Here is a 19,352-nt window from a genome sequence, read left to right as displayed (position 1 = left end):
ATTTATCAGTGTAAATTGTATTATGCTTTTGTATTTCATAGGACTATATGTGACAATCCAGAAACTGCTGATGTTGAATCTCTGACCATAGCATTTAAAAGTTCTCAGGTAAATATTGTTTTTAATAACATGAAAAAGTAATCCTTTGAAAACAATATGTATTATGTACCTAAATTGTAATCAACATTTAACACAAATAAAGTTATAAAATTAGCCTAAGTATGCTTTCGTGTATTCATACCTCCGATAATCTATATTGTATTTTGTTGGTTTAGTACCTAATATACACATGTCATTTAATTTTTTTTTTTTAATGATTAACTATTTCCAAAAGCAAAAAACATTGACAAATTTATTCAAATAGGTATCTGGATTATGAATTTATGCGATTTGCTCAGTTTTCTTTTTTGAAACAGGTAATTTTGATTGCTAATGGAGTTAAAAAATTACATACATAAAAGAAACAAAAAGAACAAAATAATCCTTTGTCCACTTCCCTTTTTATACGCCCATTTACGGGACGTATAATGGAATACCATTGTCCGTCCGCCCATCTGTCTGTCTGTCCGTCGTCAACATGCCGGACAATAACTCAAAAACGCTTCAACCAATTTGCATGAAACTTTGGTGAATTGCTTATATCTATTGACGTGAGCTCCCTTTTGATTTTCATAAATTCTAGATGTTACGTTTCCAAGTTAAGGGTTTTTTTTTCATTAAAAAAAGGGGGATTTTCCAGGTTTCGGACAATAACTCAAAAAACGCTTTCACCAATTTGCAAGAAACTTTGGTGAATTGTTTATATCTATTGATGTGAGTTCCCATTTGATTTTTATGGATTTTAGATTTCATGCTTTCGAGTTATAGGGTTTTATTCATTAAAAAAAGGGGATTTTCCAGTTTTCTAACAATAACTCAAAAATGCTTTGAGCAGTTTTCATGAAACTTTGATGAATTGTTTATATCTATTGACATAAGCTCTCTTTTGATTTTTATAAATTTTAGATTTTACGTTTCAGAGTTGTGGGATTTTATTCATAAAAAAGGGGTGATTTTCCAGTTTTCGGACAATAACTCAAAAATGCTTTGAGCAGTTTTCAAGAAACTTTGGTGACTGGTTTATATGTATTAAAATAACCTCCCTTTAGTTTTTTATAAATTTCTGATATGACATTGAGAAGTTATTGAACTTTATTCTTTAAAGAAGCGACGGGCGTATCATGCGCTCATGGCGCAGCTGTTCATTCTGTAAGGGTTTGTTTCATCAGATTGAATTGTAATGTTTTCTTCTTATTCTATATTTAATTTATTTGATTTAATTCTTTCACCTTATATTACTGTTTGTAGGTGATCCTGTTTGGAGTATCAGATGAGTTCTGTGCAGATGAAACGTGTAAAAAATTGTTGATCTTTGCAAAAGAGACGCTGAATAAACCCATACTTCTAGTAGTTTTGGGGAGCAGTTTAAAGTTTTTGGAAACCAGTATAGGGCTCAATATTGCTGATGAGGTAATAATATATTGAATTGATATCATCTTCTATTGTTAGTAGACAACACTTAAAAAGTTATAAATTGAGTGCATCTTATAGTGTTGATCAACAGTTTGAGTATTGGAGAAAATTTCGTTTTCAAGTTAGACTCGCTCAACACTTTGCAAATGTTGAAACAAATATCTCTTTAAGATAACATCAGATGCATACTACAGCCACAATAAACTTTAGCAAATTTGCATATTTTTGGGAATCTTTTTGTGTATGGTTATGTATTTAAAGATAAATCACTATGTTTCCAAAATGTATAGAAAGACAAAACTAGCTTTTGTGACAAGATAATAACTTACATAATACAGGTTGTTTACTGAAAAGTGAATTATGGACTGTTATTGTTCTGGTGCAAACATATATTCATGTTTATTAATTAAGGTAGATTAAAATACAAAAAAACTTTTAGAATAATAGATTTTTCTTAAATTTTCATAAGGCACATTAAGTTAAAGGTATAAACAGGGAAACTTTGATTTATAAGTCACTGCATACTTAATTTGCTCAGTGTTGCAGAGATCTTGTACAACTTTATTTATGTGAATGTTTTCATTACTTGTAAGAGTACTTACATTTAAATTTGTGTTTTGCAGGTGTTTGTCAAAATGACGGATGTGGGTAGGTACGAACCAAAGATTAAGGAACTTAAAGCAGCATTAAAGAAAAAGAAGGGCAAAGGTGGAGCGGTAAGATTTTTTAGAATCATTACAGCATCTCTGATTGTACTTCAGTTGCACATTAATTTACTGTAAACATTGAAAAGACAATAAAATTAAGGCGGTGGATATTATTGCTTATTTCCTAATCACACAAAATCAGTAAACACATCCCCTGCAGAAATAGTTTGTAAAAACTACCATTATTGATGTGAAGGGCCAACTTATTGTTTGATGTGCAAGTTCAGTATGCTCATAAAAAGATTTTGCATAGAAATTGGGATAGTATACATGTTTATGGTATCTGCTGTTTTAACTCTTTCCAAACTGGCTTAGTATATTTATCACTATGAATAGCATTTATTTATAAATATTATTTATTTTCATTTTTTAACATTTTTCCCTTACAGGATGATAATCCTCAGTGCTTTATTAGTTACTGTTGGGCTAACTCAAAAGATGCAATTGCCAAGGGCACTGCAAAGCTAGAAGGCGCTCTAGGATTTGGTGACCCAAGAGAACTAGCGACAAAATTACAAGCACAGAAAATACCTTGTTGGTTAGATATACAGAGAGTTGGTAATGTAAGTCGACAAAAAAAATATAGTTATAAAACAGGTTAAAAAACATGTGAAAGAAAGATTTTTAAAACATGTAATGACTACAGTATGTAAAAAAATTATCGATCGACCACCATTTTCAAAATGACTGCAAACGCCTAAGATAATTCATTAGGCTAGGATTTTAACTAGGGATGTCAACCAGTACTGAAGTATTCGAGTATCGCTCAGTAGTACCGAGTATCAAATACCAAAACAATACTAGACTAATCGGTTTCCTGTTAGAATATTGCTTTCTTCTTTATATAAAATTGTTCTTCTTGAGAACCTCTTTCGGAAAATTAAATAGGCATCACAGATTAATCATACTAGTAAATAAAATACATTTAGTTTCAAATGCTTGTACTACCGGTAAATTGTCATTTTAAATGCCTCCTAAAAGTTGTGGGCTATATTTAGGCTAACACTTTAAACTATACATGTCTTAGCCAGTCTGTCACATCAGTACCGTCAGAGCAAATATTTTAGTCTGCAAGACTGTAATTTACAAATTGCAAAGCGGTCCTTCCCCAATAATAGTTGAAAAGAAAACGTTTCCAAATAAAATAAATTTGTTGCATCCTCTGGTGACCCTCAGTGAATAGTGAAACATTTAATTCTTTACGCCTTTGTAAACATTAAATGTGTTTTCTTAACGATTACAAAATACTATTGTTTGATATGGTTATTCTTGTTATAATTTTTAGATAGGTGTTCATTAAATTGTACTGATTAGATAATTGTTTTTTTACATAATTAGTAGTTGTAGGTAATGAGCTATTAATTATGGTGTGTAATTCCTTGTCCCAGATATTTATGTAGATGGTTTTTTGTCCGTTGAACAACAAACCACAGATGTAAAATACTTTTTTTTGTGTTTCCTTGTTGTAGATATATTCCCAAGAGAGAACTCCAGTATCGCTCGATAAAACCAACGAGTACTTGATTAGTAATTGTTCACCGAGTTGACATCCCTAATTTTAACAAAATTTATAGTTACACATAGAAAATATTCTGAACTTATTCTTAATGTCAAAATTTACGAAAATTGATACCCCATGAAAATGTATTACTTTGTTGGCTTTAGCATTACTTGTTTGCTTATTATTTAGGCTGGATTGTTTGATGACATAGCCGATGGACTGAGAAAGGCAAAGGTTATGGTTGCATGTGTATCAGATGAGGTAAATACTTTAAAAAATGTAGTTAATTTTAAAATTAGTGAAATTTGAAATACATGTAGATGTTATAAATAATGTGATCTATAGAGTGTTACAAGTATATTGTGATCTGGGTTTTGCCTCACAGCTTAAGCTGAAATACCAGTTAAATAATATAGTGCAATGTTTTGTTTCTTAAGGGTTTCACTGTAAGGTTGATTCTCAATGTGATACATTTCTTTTTTAACTTCAAACTAAACCTCGAATATCTAACAATTACTAATGGCTATTATTTAAAAGAGAGACTATGATACCAACAGGATTTTCAAACTCGTAAGTGGAAAACAAAATGACAATGCTATGGTAAAAAATGAAAAGAAAAACAGTATGCAAAACACAACAAAGAAAAACTAAAGACTGAGTTACACGAACCCAAAAACCAGGGACGGATCTCAGGTGCACCATAACAGTAATCAGATCCTGCTCCATATGTGACACCTGTCGTGTTACTCATATAAAATTTGTTGAGAAGTTATATCAAGTGATTAGACATATCGCAATAACAGTTTGGTAATTGAGACATCAATATATTTTGTTTAAATCAACATATAGTACATATTATATAATATAGTAGTGAGAATATCTTTTCTTAGTTCTGATTGGTGTTTATTTTACATTTTACAGTATGCTAATTCCAAAAATTGTAAGATGGAGTTCAGATTTGCTGTTGCAAAGCTGAAGATACCTACTATATTGGCAGTTGTTGGTACAGGGTATAGCTGGGAAAGGTCAGAGGTAAGTTATAAAATTACTGTACCTAATCTGAAGATGCCTATTGATCAGAAAACAAGCTGTAGTCAGGTAAGATGAAAGAAGTTAAGCAGCTGTATTTAGGCTAGATATACCATCTGTAACTAGGCCTACAATTATGACACAAGATATAGCTATGCATAATTAGAGTTTGGTTACCATAGTTGCAATGATAAAACAAAATTACTTGGCAGTAATTTAAGTGCTGAAAAAGGTTTTATCTTGGAAAAAAAGAAAGAAAAGTATCTGAAACTTGTCTCTTGTGGCACCGCCTGTAGATGGTTATAACATTTTGTGATTTTAGTGATTTATCTCTTCTTGAAATAATTAAATATAGTGTAATTTGTACACTTTATATCTCCAGTTACACAAATTCTAGATATAATAACAAAATTTGATTTTGTACATTCTCACATGTTAACTATATCTATTAATTTATCTCTGTGTTAATCATACTAAGGCAGATTTACCACTGGACATTTAATCAATCAAATTATGAAGACACCAACATAAACAAAACCAATTATGATATACATGTATATAGATCAAATCAATTATAATATACATGTATATAGATCAAATCAATTATGATATACATGTGCATAACAAATATATAGAACTTTTTATCAAATTATCTTAAGACTTTTTTTTCTGCAGAGGATTGGGCATATATTTCTGTTGTGTTTTGCAACTGCTTGTTGTTGTTCCAGATTGGTATGTTAGCAGTGGGGTCTAAATGTCTCAAGATAAATTTACAAATGGCAAATGAAGCAGGATATTTACAACTTTTCCAAGAGATACAAAAATATGTCAGCATTGAAGAAGAAAAATCATCAGAATCTGATGTGGAAAGAAAGAAGCATGCTTTTGGGGTAAGTATTGTTATATTAGTTATCTAATATGTGAAAAATTCACATTTTGATTCTGTGCAGTATCATTGCTCTTGGACTACATTTATGTCCGGAAAAAAACATAAATGAATGAATTAATTGAAATGCTTGCTTAATTTATTTGCTCACCTGGTCATCTTCCACTATAAAGGGGGTCTCATTCGGGGGTTCTGATCCCGGATCCCGCTTACTGTTTTGTCAGATTCCCGTATCCCGCTTACACTATGTACGTAAACAATTCTCATTTTTTTTGTAGTTTTCAGTGTCCCGCTAGACTTCATTTCCCATTTTCACGGCACAGTAATTTGACTTTCACGTGTCACGCTTACAAAAAATCTGCAATCCTGGGTCACGCTTAGACCCCAATGATACCCCCTATAAAACCTTGGTACCAATTGTAGCCAAACTTGTCTAATGGCCAGAATTTTCATTGACACTGAAGTACAGAAATGTCATTTGTGGTTAAACTGTTATATTACAAGCATGTTGGAAATACTATATTGACCAAATGGCAATATTACACTTCATTTTAACAAGATTGACTATGTGCTAAAGTCTTATCCGAAAAGATGTTTTACTCATATTAATATCCTAGTATAAGACATCATATAAAAAAAGATCTTTTTAGGTAACTAAAGGTTTTGGCAAATATAATGTATATATAAATGACAATATATCAAATTAAAATATTATATTCTTTCCAATGCTAAGTTTTTCGGTGGAATGATTCAAAGCTACTGTAGAAACTGTATTTTCGTAGGGTTAAAATTTTTGTGGTTTTGTCTTTTAATTAGATTTCATGAGAATTAATTTTCGTGGATGTTAAAGTATTACAATCTTTGAAAGTGAAATGTTCATTGGGCCTTTTTTTTTTTCGTGGATAATATCTTTCCACAAAAATACAAAATTAAAACTACAACGAAAATTAATGGTTTTACAGTATGTGACGTAAAGGATATGTTCTGCTTATTATTCAAAACAAAATGAATGCAGTTTAAGGTGGTACCCAACACCTTGACTAATATTAATTTGGCTCGTTTAATTTTCATAAAATTTTGACAAAATGTTTACTTTGACCCTTTGACAAAAATATAAAAATTTCAAAAAATTTGAACCAACCACTTTATCAGAAAAATTTCGTTGGTTATATAGCAGTTTGACAAACACTAATTTTGATCATTGAGAAGCTTAATATTTCCTTAACAATACAACGTAATTAAAACGTTTAGCTGATTTTTACAGAGTTATCTCCCTGTAGTGTTAGGTACCACCTTAATACTTCTTTACAACATCATTTATTATAATGAATTCATTCAACGTCTTATTTACTACAATGTCATATGTTTATTTACTACAATGTCACATGTTTATTTACTACAATGTCATATGTTTATTTACTACAATGTCATATGTTTATTTACTACAATGTCACATGTTTATTTACTACAATGTCATATGTTTATTTACTACAATGTCATATGTTTATTTACTACAATGTCATATGTTTATTTACTACAATGTCATATGTTTATTTACTACAATGTCATATGTTTTATAGGAAATCTTAGAATCTGCAGAAAGACAATTCCTCCGTCATTTGATTAAATTCAGAGAAAAGAGTTTCACAGCGGATTATCCTCGACTTGTGGTCATAAATCTGGTAGATAAAGAGAAAAAACTAAAAGAAGAGGAAGAAAGAAAGAAAAAGGAAGATGAAGAAAGAAAGAAAGGAGAAGAAGAGAAAAAGAAACAAGAAAATGGAGAAAATTCAAAGGTACATACTTAATGGAAAAGCATTTTGTTAATATAGAATTACAAGAAACTGAAATTAATTTGATGCATGATATGCACAATGGGAAACATAAATCTTGCAATTGGATTTGAACTTTCAATAAAAACCACGATATTACACAGTAAAGCAACCACTTTTTACGACTTTTACAAGTAAAAAAAGAATGTGAATATAGATTGTGACCAACATGTCAAACTTTGATTATTTTATTGCAAAGAAAATAGGTTAGAAAAAGCTTAATGCCAAAATGAAATCCTGGAAAATAAATTGGTTTTATTGGCAAAATGTTTGGATACATACAAGTTTTAATATGAAATGTTGAAAAGGTTAAAACAATATTTTACTATTGAATATAACTGCATAGTGCAGAGTTGTCCTCTACTTATTTTAAAGTAAGTTACATGTCCCCTGCTCCATTATGCATAAGAAAATCTGAAAGTTAAAATATTTTAATTTCTACATTTTTAATATCCTTACATAAATATGGAATAAATTGACTGCTGGTAGTTTGTGCTTTTCTTCATTTTCAAATCAAAAGCTGGAAGTCAAACTTTTAAATGGTCTGTCATACAAAAAACTGACTGTCATATACAATCTATTTTTAGAACCAACAGGAAGAAGAAGATGTTGATGACAATTCTAAAGAAGCAAGCAGAGAGGCCAACTATTGCTTTTCACTAATATGTGAAAATGAAGAGGTAGGCTGCAAATTGCTTTTAATTTAAGTCATTTAAATGCCATTTGTAAATGCAAAGAAAATTTAAAAACAGTTCAACTTTTTAATAAAGTTTATAATGTTTACAAAGACAAGAAGCAAAAAAACACAAGAGAATTGTTCAAAGATTATTATTGTTTTTACATAAATATAACTGTATAATCATCATTTTAAAATTGATGTCTTTTAATTCTGTATACTACTATAGATCAGTAAGATTGGTTTTCCACTCAAAAGAATTCCAACAAAACTGGTGCTAGGGAATGTCTTGAACTTGTAGATTGTTGCTTATTTATGCCTTGTTGAAGGTCTCACTGTGACTTTAAAGATGAAGAACAGTAACAAAGAAATAGCTTTACCTTTGCTTTTATTTTTTCAAGTGTGTATTACGCCATGTGTTTACACACCAAATCCTTTTTTTTCTGATTATATCAATACATATACTAATGTTAACTCATAAATGCATGTAAATAATTAGGGCCTTCACCTTTCTCTGTTTATTTTAGTCACATGATTTGTTTTTCCAAATCCAGCAATCACTGATTTTATTTGATTTTGATTTAGGGTTGGCATGACGTTCCAGAGACTATTCCTTTCCCAGAATTCACAGATGGAGAAGAGGAAGAGACCTATCTGTCCATGGCTGCACCTTATGCTGCTAGGATCAACTCTATACTGAAATACTCAGGGCAACAGATGGCTGTCATAGCAACTCCAGCAGGGAAGCAGCTCCAAGAAAAGCTACTATCAGTAAGTAGATTGTAGTTTGTTATATGTTCTGTAAATGCAGAATTTTTTGGATTGTTTTTATTATAGCGAAAATTGTGACTGAATATGAAATAAAAAATGAACCAAAGACACAAATTGGCATTGTTGCAGCACTTTTTATTTTTACACTGCAAAACTTTTCTATTTGTGAAGTCAAATTGTATTATTTTGTACAAGCTAGTATTTGAGTCCTGACTGGACTGATATTCACCATACTATTAATTACACATTACTTTACACTGAACATTGATATGTACAATACTTACTTGATATGACCTCATTTTACAGCATGCCAGTGCAGTAACAAGTGAGGATGAAGTAGAGAAGGCCTATAACAACATAATAAAAGATGTCACAGGTCTAGATGTAGAACATACTTACGGGGGTCTTAAAAAGTAAGATTTTACTGTCATTTAAAAAGTTCATGAAATATTCATAAATAAATAGAAAAATTGATATGCTAGCCTTCCAATTGAGTGTTGTTTCTATTTTGTCAGAAAACTTCCCCAATTAAAGCAGTTTACTCTTTTGAAGTCCTTAATTATTAGTTGTATTTTTTTATGAGAGTTAATATTTGTTAGTTTTTTTTCGTGTCTTAAAAGCAGGATATTCAAACTCATAAGTAGAAAAAAAAAACTGTCAATTCCATGGCAAAAAATGAAAAAGGATCAAAAGGCAAATAGTTTACAAAACACAACATGTAAAACTAAAGACTGAGGAACACAAAACCCCACCATATAATAGGCGTGATATCAGGCGTTCCATGAGGGTAAGCATGTCGTACACCATATGTGGCACCATCATGTTGCTCATGTATGTACAAGCTGGGTGATTAATCTTATTATGTAGGTAGCATTCAAGGAGAAGAGGAAGTGATTACCATTGTAGCATATCCATAGTCATCTGTGAAAAAAATATTCCTTAATGGTCATCCAGCTTGTGATGGCGTCCCTAAAATTTTTGAACAGAAGATTTCAACTTTACAACTTGGAACTCTTGGTATAATAGCTTAAACCAAGCTGCAACCCTTTTATCAAGAAATCATGATGGGAAATGCAAGCTTTGGAATATTGTATCAACTAGGAGATATATACTTCATATGCAGGGCTGCTGGAATGTTGTTCATAGAAATGAAAAGTTCACAATTGGGAAGCTAAACTCATATCTTTTGTCACAAAGTTGTTCTCAACCGACCCTTATTATCAATTACTAGATGTAGGTCAAGATATGAGGCAGACTTGATTGTATTTGTTGTATCCTTTATTTCAAATTCGATCAGATTGATGCTTTTGACATAGTCAGCATACTTTGTTAAGATTCTTGTGTTATAACTATAACTATGTTATTGCATTTGATTCCCTTATTACTGTACTTATTGAACGTTTTTTTTATTATTTATCCATAGAACAAGTTTACTGAATGGTAAAACACTTTGGTTGTGTGGCAAACACAGAGAGAAAGTTGGCAGTATTACAGAACAGAGATACAAAACTCAGCTTAAACCAACTCAGCTGGAGGAAGAAAAACCACAAAGGGAGAAAACTATGGTTGAGGGTATGTATTAATATATGTTGTTAGAGAAACAGATTGGGAGAACGCTTATGGTAAAGATATTTATCAACTTCCTTAGCTTCCAAAGGAGAAACCTCAGGTTGAAGGTATGATTGCTGATTTATGCTGATAGAGAAACTGATAGGGAGAATACTAACAGTCAAGATACCCAGCTTAGCCAGAGGATTGATTGATTGATTGATAGGTGTTAAATGCCACTTTCAGCACTGTTGTGCTATTTCATGGCAGTCAGTATTTATTGGTGGCGGAAGCTGGAGTGCCAGGAGAAAAACCACCAACCTTTGATAGGAAAACTAATCTTAATAAACTACATTGTAAGATTGGAGTCCAGTGGACCTGCAGAATTACGAACTCACAAACATAGTGTTGACAGGTTGGTGATACAGTAGTTAGACTACTTAGACGTTTTGGCCAATAAGTTCCCTGTCCTTAGCCAGAGGAAGAAGCACTCAGAAAAGTGTGGTCATAGTGAGTAATGACTTGTTCACCTGGATGATGAAAATAATCAAATGGAGAAAAGTCAGTTGTAATATCAATGTAGAATAGAGAACGGAAACGGGGAATATGTCAAAGAGAAAACAACTCGACCAAAGAGAGAAAACAGCCCAAGGCCACCAATGGGTCTTCAATGCAGCTAGAATATTCCACACCCAGAGGCGGGCTTAATCTGTTTTCTTAACCCTTAGACTGCTGCATTCATTTCTATTGTACTTTTGTGTATTGCTGAATAAAATTTTAATCACTGATGAAATAAACATGTTTACTTATAATTGCAATATCTTTGTAAATATTGAATATTCATCACTAAAAAGTTATATAAAAAAGTATTGTTATATTCTGTATTTTTTATTTATTTTATTTTTGTGTGAGTTTCTGGTCATTTATTACCTGTACAGGTGCAAATAGAGGTAAACAAAGGTAAATTTATTTTGTTCATGTTTTATTAACGCGAATCCATCAATGTAAAAACTTTTCAAAGGTATCTGCCATGACTTCAGAATTGAACCAATATTGTTAAAAATCTCTTTTAAGAACTAGTTCCATTGGGATTATCAAAAGAAAAAAGTTTCTTCTCGGACCAACGTTTTTTTTTATGCAACTATTTTCCGGTATTTTCCTTCCGACTTTCGACTTTTACTTCCATGTACAAATATTTTAACAACAAGTTCATTGATATAACTTTCGTCAATAAATATTCTTGACAAACATAATGTTTGAATCTATCGATGTCAGTGATCAATATTGATTCACAGTTGAAAGGTGCAATGATAAACATCGCAAATCCTGTTTCATGTCATCCATTTTGAACATCGTCTGGGGAATCCCTGTGGTTCCCGCTTTAAAAGTCTTCTGTTCGCAGTTTTGCTAGAATATTTCTATTTCCATCTATTATATCTTCTGTTCTCGTCCAAATCATTTAAATTGGCTGCCGCTGTTACATAGTTATCATTGAAATACTTCTGAACGTGTTGGCCATCACTCCAAACAATTTCCGCCATTTTGTTACTTTTTTAACCAATCAGAATCCATACAAGTCTAAACTGCCGCAATCTCATGAATATTGACTCCGCCCATTCCATGGTAACTGTGTAAACAAATGAGATACGGAAACGACAATAGTCGCGCGTAGCAATAGCGGACTGCTTTATCGGAACGACAATAGTCGTTCGTAGCAGTCTAAGGGTTAACAATAATATAAACTATATAGCATGTCAGTTTCAAGTTTTAAGTTAATTTTATTACCATTTTTCGTTTAGAAAAAGGAGAAGTCAATTAAGTTTGCCCTAAAAATAAATGTATGATTAATTAAAACTCCCAAAAGGGTTGCCAGTAATCTTCTAGTCATGAGAGCAAAACATTTATGTTGTAGTAAAACAACACAGAACAACAAAAAGTACTCATTGCTTGTTACACATTGAACAAGACAAATTCCAAATTTTTCTTTGTGAATGAGTTACGCCTTATGACCTGATGTCAAATAGCAAAATGACATCATTGAACAATTTACTCTTACTGTGACTTATAAAAACATAAACTTTGTGACAATTAGAAATCTATGGGGAAATGCAAAAATGTGAAAGTCATCTGTAACCAGCTATTAAAGGATCCCGACATTAAAAAAAAAGACATTATGAGTACAAAAAAATCTACTGAATGATTTATGACAAAACAATAAATGAAAAATGGATATGACAAACAGAAACCAACCATATGTATATCTATTTTACAGCTGTTAACAACACACCAACACAGGCAGCCGCTGGACAGAATAAACAACCAGGAGCCTCTAGTAGTCAGAAAACACCGGAACAACTAAAGTCTCGTGTTTTCAATGCCAGAAACAGTAAGTCACCTGGAACCATAAAGAGACAGACTAGTCAGGCTTGTAATATGATGTAGGCAATTTTATGCATTGGTAATCTTTTTATTTTTTGGTGTATGTAGTAAAAATATTTCAGAATAGTTCTATGTAATTATTAGGTTAGTCATAAATTATTAAAAGATTTGTTATATTTCACAAGGGTAGATTAACACTACATTATTAACTCTCAGGTGAACCTAATATGTTAAATGTTTTACAATCAGCACATTTAGTATGGATTTAGATATTTTTGTGGATTGATTTTGATTGATTATATGTATGTTTAAATCTTGTATTTTTTGCCTTATTGTTATTTAGGATATATTTAGTTGTAAATACAAGTAAATTGTATGTGTAAAACAATCAATGTAATCGTGCTGTATCAGATATCTGTTATGATATATATTATAGTCACGGTTGCAAAGGCTATTTCAAACCCCTAATCTATATAACGTCATATCATGACGTGAAAAACATCTACTTGCAGTATATAATAAAGTGTAAATTTGTGGATTTTTCAATATCACACACTGTATCAACCTTCAACCAAAATAATCTCGAGAGCAGAGCTCTTGGCATTATATTGTTGTCTCAAGTTGATACAGATGTGATTTTGGAAAAGTCAAATGATTTTTATAGCTGTCATTCTCAAGGTGGTAGACAGGTAGTTATTTAAAACACCAGAATCACCCATGCTACCGATTTTAAGTTTTCAAATCAATCATGGGATCATAGCAATAGACAAATAAATTTCAAACATAATTTGCATTGTTCATTATTTTGTTATGTATGTTCCTGCGCACAGAATATATTTTGCTGTAATTGGCACTCAATAAATTATGCACTGCAATAGCAGATTAACAGGTACTATACTATATGTATTGCTTGAGTGATCCATACTGTCAGTTTTGTTGTTAGCGGAGGGAATGGTCTATGGGAATTTGAGGTCAAGAATTTAAATCAAAAGTACATGATAATTATCACTTTTTTCATATTTGAAATGAAACAAGGACATAGAATTAATTGTGTATGTTTTATACATTTTATGACATGTTGGCTGATTAGATGTATATTCATTGCAACAAGCAAAGAGTACTTTGTGTTGTTCTGTGTGGTTTTACTTCAGGTGTGACTCAAGTTTGAAATTTTGATACATGTTTTGGTTTCAATCACATATGCACATATTTTTACAATTTTGTATTTTTGAGATTTGTTTTTCCTTGAATTGTTTGTTTGATTGGCCACAGCGTTTTGTTGAATGTTGCCTTAATCCCAACTACCAGACAATCATTTTGAAGCTTCATGCATAAATGACTAATAAAGTAGGTTATGTTTACACATAATGTTTATACATAACTGAAGTTTTTTGTGATAAAGTTTGTTTTGTTTTGTTTTTGTATTTTTTTCTTTTCTACAAGAATTTAAAACTTTACTTTCCGTCGATTATATACAATTGTTGATAGTCATGTCTTTTAGTGGGATAGTTTTTATTCACCCTCAAAATTATGGCTAATTTGTTTGTTGTTATAATAAATTTATGGATACAAACAATCAGTTGTGGTTTACATTCAAAGCTGCGTATTTTCAACCTGCTTCTCATAACAACATATGAGATGGGTTATGTCTTTATTTTTTATTCACAAAGTAACACCTCACAGTGATTTGTTTTTTTCTTCATATTCTATATTTATGATGTATGTATGTATGTATGTATGTATGTATGTATGTATTTATTTATTTATGTTTTCTACACATATTTCTATACCTTATTAATATGATACATTCCTCTTGTTATTTATGCATATTTGATATCAGATAGTTGACATTTTTGTAGATTTCTGAATTGTTTAAATGTTTACACATAATGTTTATACATAACTGAAGTTTTTTGTGATAAAGGTTGTTTTGTTTTGTTTTTGTATTTTTTTCTTTTCTACAAGAATTTAAAACTTTATTTTCCGTCGATTATATACAATTGTTGATAGTCATCTCTTTTGGTGGGATAGTTTTTATTCACCCTCAAAATTATGGCTAATTTGTTTGTTTTTATAATGAATTTATGGATACAAACAATCTGGTATTATTTGATAAATTTACTTAAATATTTGAAATACATTGATTTATATACACAAATCAAAATTCTCTTCACTATGAGTAGTATAATCAGTAAAAGCTTGTTTGATAATGATGAAAACCCTTCTTTGCTTCTTTTATTTTCTATTTCCATTTTGTCTATTGGTCTAAAAATACAGATTTAAAATTTAAACTTCTTCAGAATAATAAAATAGAGAATGGAAATGGGGAATGTGTCAAAGAGACAACAACCCGACCAAAGAGTAAAAAACAGCTGAAGGCCACATTTTAAGTGAACTTCATTTATTGTTAGTATTGCTGATATCAGTATTTAGTTGAATTCCCTGGAAACATGGACATACAAAACTGTTGGTTCCAGTACTGTTAGGTACACATTCATTAATTATTTTCATTATTATGGTTTTTGCTGTGTGAAGTGTTTCCCTTAAAAAAATGAAAATCATGAAAATGTTTGGTTTGATTTGACAATTTCAATTTACTTTTTTCCAAAAGTGCTTACATTACTTAAAATAATGAGTATTTTATTTTTTAGATAGAAGCTGATTTTTGTTTACAATTAAAGAATTGCATAACATAAAAATTCATGAAATAGAAGGAGAAGGTTCATAAAGGCTCAATTTTTAATGTAAAATTAGGTTCAGCAGTAATTGGTGTCCTTTGGAAACATAAACATTTGATAGGAAAAAATATTTGTTTAATACAAATTTGACAATCGTTGACAAATTCCATCAGTATTAATGTCATTGTGGCATCATATGTGTCAACTTTGTTGATAAAATCTTTTTTTTTCGTAATTTCTGTCAAAGTAGGAGGTGCCCAAATGGCCTTTTTCGGCCTATAAAAAAATGAAGTATTACAAAACAATGTGATTTTAGCTTAAAAATAATCATTAAGTATATGTGCTAAGTTTTTGCAGTTTCATTATATTTGACTTGATAACCAAAATTAGAAAACAGCAGAAATATTCCTATTTACGGTTTTTATGAAAAATGATTGTTGACCTATCAACTATATATATGCTTTTTTCATAATCCATCTTTATTGTGTATGTATTTATTTATTTATTTATTATTTTTATATTGTACACATACATGTTTTTACTTTTTTTCAATCTAATACATTTCTCTTGTTATTTATACATGTTTGATAATCAATGGTTGACATTTTTGTAGATTTCTGAATTTCTTTAATGTTTACACAGAATGTTTTTAATACATAACTGATGTTTTTGTGATAAAGGATTTTTTCTTTAAAAATAATGAAAAGTTTACTTTCCGTCCATTGTTTACAATTGTTGATAGTAATGATTTTTGTTATGAGAGTTTTATTTACCCTCAAAATTAGATATGTTTCTGGTTAAAATGAATGTAATGGATACAAACAATCTGATATCATTTGATTAATTTACTTATATTAATTAATTTATATTAAATTTATATTTGCAATATATTCTTTTCTTTAACATGCCTTTATATTTTTCCATCTAGCTACTCAACTGGGAATGCTTTTTTAGAGTGGAGTGTGAATGCAATGAGGTCATTGACTAGGAAGTAGTGATAAACATTATTTATGGTCATTTCAGGGCCTTTTATAGCTGACTATGTGATATGGGTTTTGCTAAATGTTGATGACCGTACGGTGACCTATAGCTGTTAACTTCTATGTCATTTGGTCTCTGGTGGAAAGTTGTCTCATTGACAATTATACCACATCTTCTTATTTTTATATTTCTAACTCTAGGAAGTTTCATAGCTATATCTCATTTTAGGACAATATAAGATTGTGTTGATATCACTTCCTGGAAATGACGAAATCAGCAGATCTGTAGGTTTCATGATGTCTCTACAGTAGTTACCAAGAAAAAAATAAAATCAGTTTAATTTCGTTAAATAACAAAGTAACTGTTGGGTTTAATTCGTTTATAATTTGTATCGTCCTAGTTTTTACAGCGTGAAGTGTTTCTCCCTTGAAAATTGAAAACATAAAAATGTTTGGTTGGAATTTTTTTTAGCACATTACAATAATTAAAGAGTAAAAGTAAATTTTAAACAAGGCAGTTGATTTTTGTTTATTGTTTGGAAAGGAAAGACTTTGAATAACATAAAAATTCATTAGAAAAGGTTCATAAAGGCTCAACATTAACGGTAAAATTATGCTCAGTAGTCATTGTTCCTATATATACAAATCATCAACTCTATACATAGTTTTGTAGAATATTCAAAATTTAAAGTCCTTTATATATTCCTATATTTATCCTTTTACAGTTATCATGCTGATAAAAAATATGATTTTTTTTTCTGAATTTACAATTTATTATGTGGTTTGATTTGGCCTATATTTATTTAGTTTTATTGAAATGTACAATATTCAATTTGTCTTTATTCAGTTACATTAAAGTCACATTTTGTTGAACATGTTATGTTTAACTATTTATACCTTTTGCTTAGTTTATTCCCTAATTGTTGTTTCTGAACGTCCAATGGTCAATTTTTCCTTCATATTATGGACCATAACAAATTAACTAGTAATTCAATAGGTTAATTCTGCAAAGTGGGTTGAATAGGATGGACTTGAAACTTAATTGCCACTGAAAGGATATGTTGGATAGAACAGAAATTTTCACTTGCACAGTACACCTACATACCATTCAGAGAGTTGTGATAAAGGTTCTTTAACCTGCAGAGAGCATAGCATGTACCGGACATGAGGTATCAGATTTATCCCATTCCATTCTGACCAGACATATTTATATTGGCTATATATTTATACATCTTCCACATCATATCAGAAGCCCTCTTAGGATGGGTCTTACTCCTGAATTGGAGAAAGCCAGGTTGACCATAATTGCTATACCTCTGTCAACCTTAACGGTTGCTCTTCTTTGTGAGATGTTCATGGATTTAAACAGGACATTTTCATTTGCAAACTTCCAAATTTTAATAAAGCAGTAAACATACTTGTTGGTGTTGTGTCCTCATGGTTTAGCATTTTGTTAGATTTCCAAGTGCAAATTGTTTTATGACATTTTTTTTCACCTGTGCCAAATATCAAGGTAGGCAGGACATGAATATTACATTTCATGGGCTAGCAATCCAGGGTTGATAATTTACAAATTTTGCAAATTTCATTATCTTATCTCCACTTTTTCCTAAGATGATAAAATTTCCTGTTTTGGTAGTGTATGGTCAGACATTGCCAATCAGTCAATATTACCCGAATTTAACCTCATTTTCACACTCTGGTGGTTAGATTATGTTTTCAGTATGAAATCTTTTCCTCACACACAACACATGATAGGTCAACAATATGTGGTAGATGGAGTTAATTATATGAGTATCTGGAAGTCTGGCATCTTTACCTCATTTCCATTGGCAAGTATAAAGTTTGTCGATTTATTGAGTAACTTTTGTTTCAGTGGTTTCATATGACCTCAGATTGAGTTTTTTTTTACAAAATGTATACTGTTGCATCATTTATTTTATCGATTCGTGTTTCAATAATGATTTTGCCAAATAACCCTGCCATCTTTCTCTTTATGTCCGTTCACTGATTTATTCAAAGTTTGATGACTATATTGATCACATCTCAGATCCAATTGGAAGTTTTGGATACTAAAGCATAAATGATACAGTCAAGTTTGCTTCTCATCTTGACTTACATCCAGAATTGACATTGCGGGTAGGTTGAGAACTGGCGTTTTCAATTTTCCTATTAAATCATCTTGGCATTTCAGCAGAATTCCAGCGATGCCTCCATACAGAGAATGAATCTACCAGTTGATACGATATTCCAGGGCTTGCATCTCCTCTCGTGATTTCCTTGATAGTGTGCTGCTGCTTTCATGTTAGCTTATTGAACCAACGGTTTCAAACGATAAAGTAGAAAGTTTCACGGACGCCATCATGATTTTAGTGACCGTTATGTAATATCTGTGAGAAAGATGACCACATATGTGTTCCACTTGCCCTCTTTTCATTGAATGTGACATCCCCGAATGCGACATATAATCGAATTTTTATTTTCATAGAGTAACACAATGGGAGTCACTAGTTGAGCAGGAACCTCTTACTCTTTTTGAGCTCATGAGCCAATCGATTATTTGTTTTAAGGGATATTTTTTACTTGTGTTTGATGTTGCATTCTGTGCTATTTTATTTTTCCCTGTGTTTTTTGTGTCTCCCGGTACCATCAAGTCTATCCATTTCAAAATACGTTTTCATTCCAAACTCTGATATCTGCTCAAGTTTTGGGGTTACAGAATTAATGATGGTTTATGACTTTGTAATGTCTTAAGGTTAGAGAAAAGCAATTTACAAATCCGTTTTATATGATGCCACATCCCCGGATAGAGTTGTTTTTACAAGACATACCACGGTCGTCACTAGTAGAATA

General features: G+C 31.0%; 1 protein-coding gene across 3 annotated transcripts in view; it reads left to right on the top strand.

The window, feature by feature from the left end:
• The window catches only part of LOC127719904 (uncharacterized), a 154,793-nt gene extending 138,388 nt beyond the window's left edge, over positions 1 to 16,405 (top strand). For all 3 annotated transcript variants that reach the window (XM_052226258.1, XM_052226259.1, XM_052226257.1), the window contains 13 exons: positions 42 to 108; positions 1,348 to 1,509; positions 2,136 to 2,228; positions 2,609 to 2,782; positions 3,910 to 3,981; positions 4,642 to 4,752; positions 5,478 to 5,639; positions 7,216 to 7,431; positions 8,055 to 8,147; positions 8,729 to 8,914; positions 9,221 to 9,327; positions 10,338 to 10,486; positions 12,735 to 16,405. In XM_052226258.1, the coding sequence (XP_052082218.1) occupies positions 42 to 108; positions 1,348 to 1,509; positions 2,136 to 2,228; positions 2,609 to 2,782; positions 3,910 to 3,981; positions 4,642 to 4,752; positions 5,478 to 5,639; positions 7,216 to 7,431; positions 8,055 to 8,147; positions 8,729 to 8,914; positions 9,221 to 9,327; positions 10,338 to 10,486; positions 12,735 to 12,904 (1,762 nt within the window). In that variant the 3' untranslated portion in view covers positions 12,905 to 16,405. The remainder of the gene's footprint in view (positions 1 to 41; positions 109 to 1,347; positions 1,510 to 2,135; positions 2,229 to 2,608; positions 2,783 to 3,909; positions 3,982 to 4,641; positions 4,753 to 5,477; positions 5,640 to 7,215; positions 7,432 to 8,054; positions 8,148 to 8,728; positions 8,915 to 9,220; positions 9,328 to 10,337; positions 10,487 to 12,734) is intronic.
• The last annotated feature ends 2,947 nt before the right edge of the window (positions 16,406 to 19,352 follow it).

The sequence above is a fragment of the Mytilus californianus genome, unplaced genomic scaffold (assembly GCF_021869535.1).
Source record: "Mytilus californianus isolate M0D057914Y unplaced genomic scaffold, xbMytCali1.0.p SCAF_11, whole genome shotgun sequence".
NCBI lineage: Eukaryota > Metazoa > Mollusca > Bivalvia > Mytilida > Mytilidae > Mytilus > Mytilus californianus.
The sequence above is the reverse complement of the archived record's forward strand: the minus strand, read 5'-3'. Positions and strand labels throughout refer to the sequence as shown.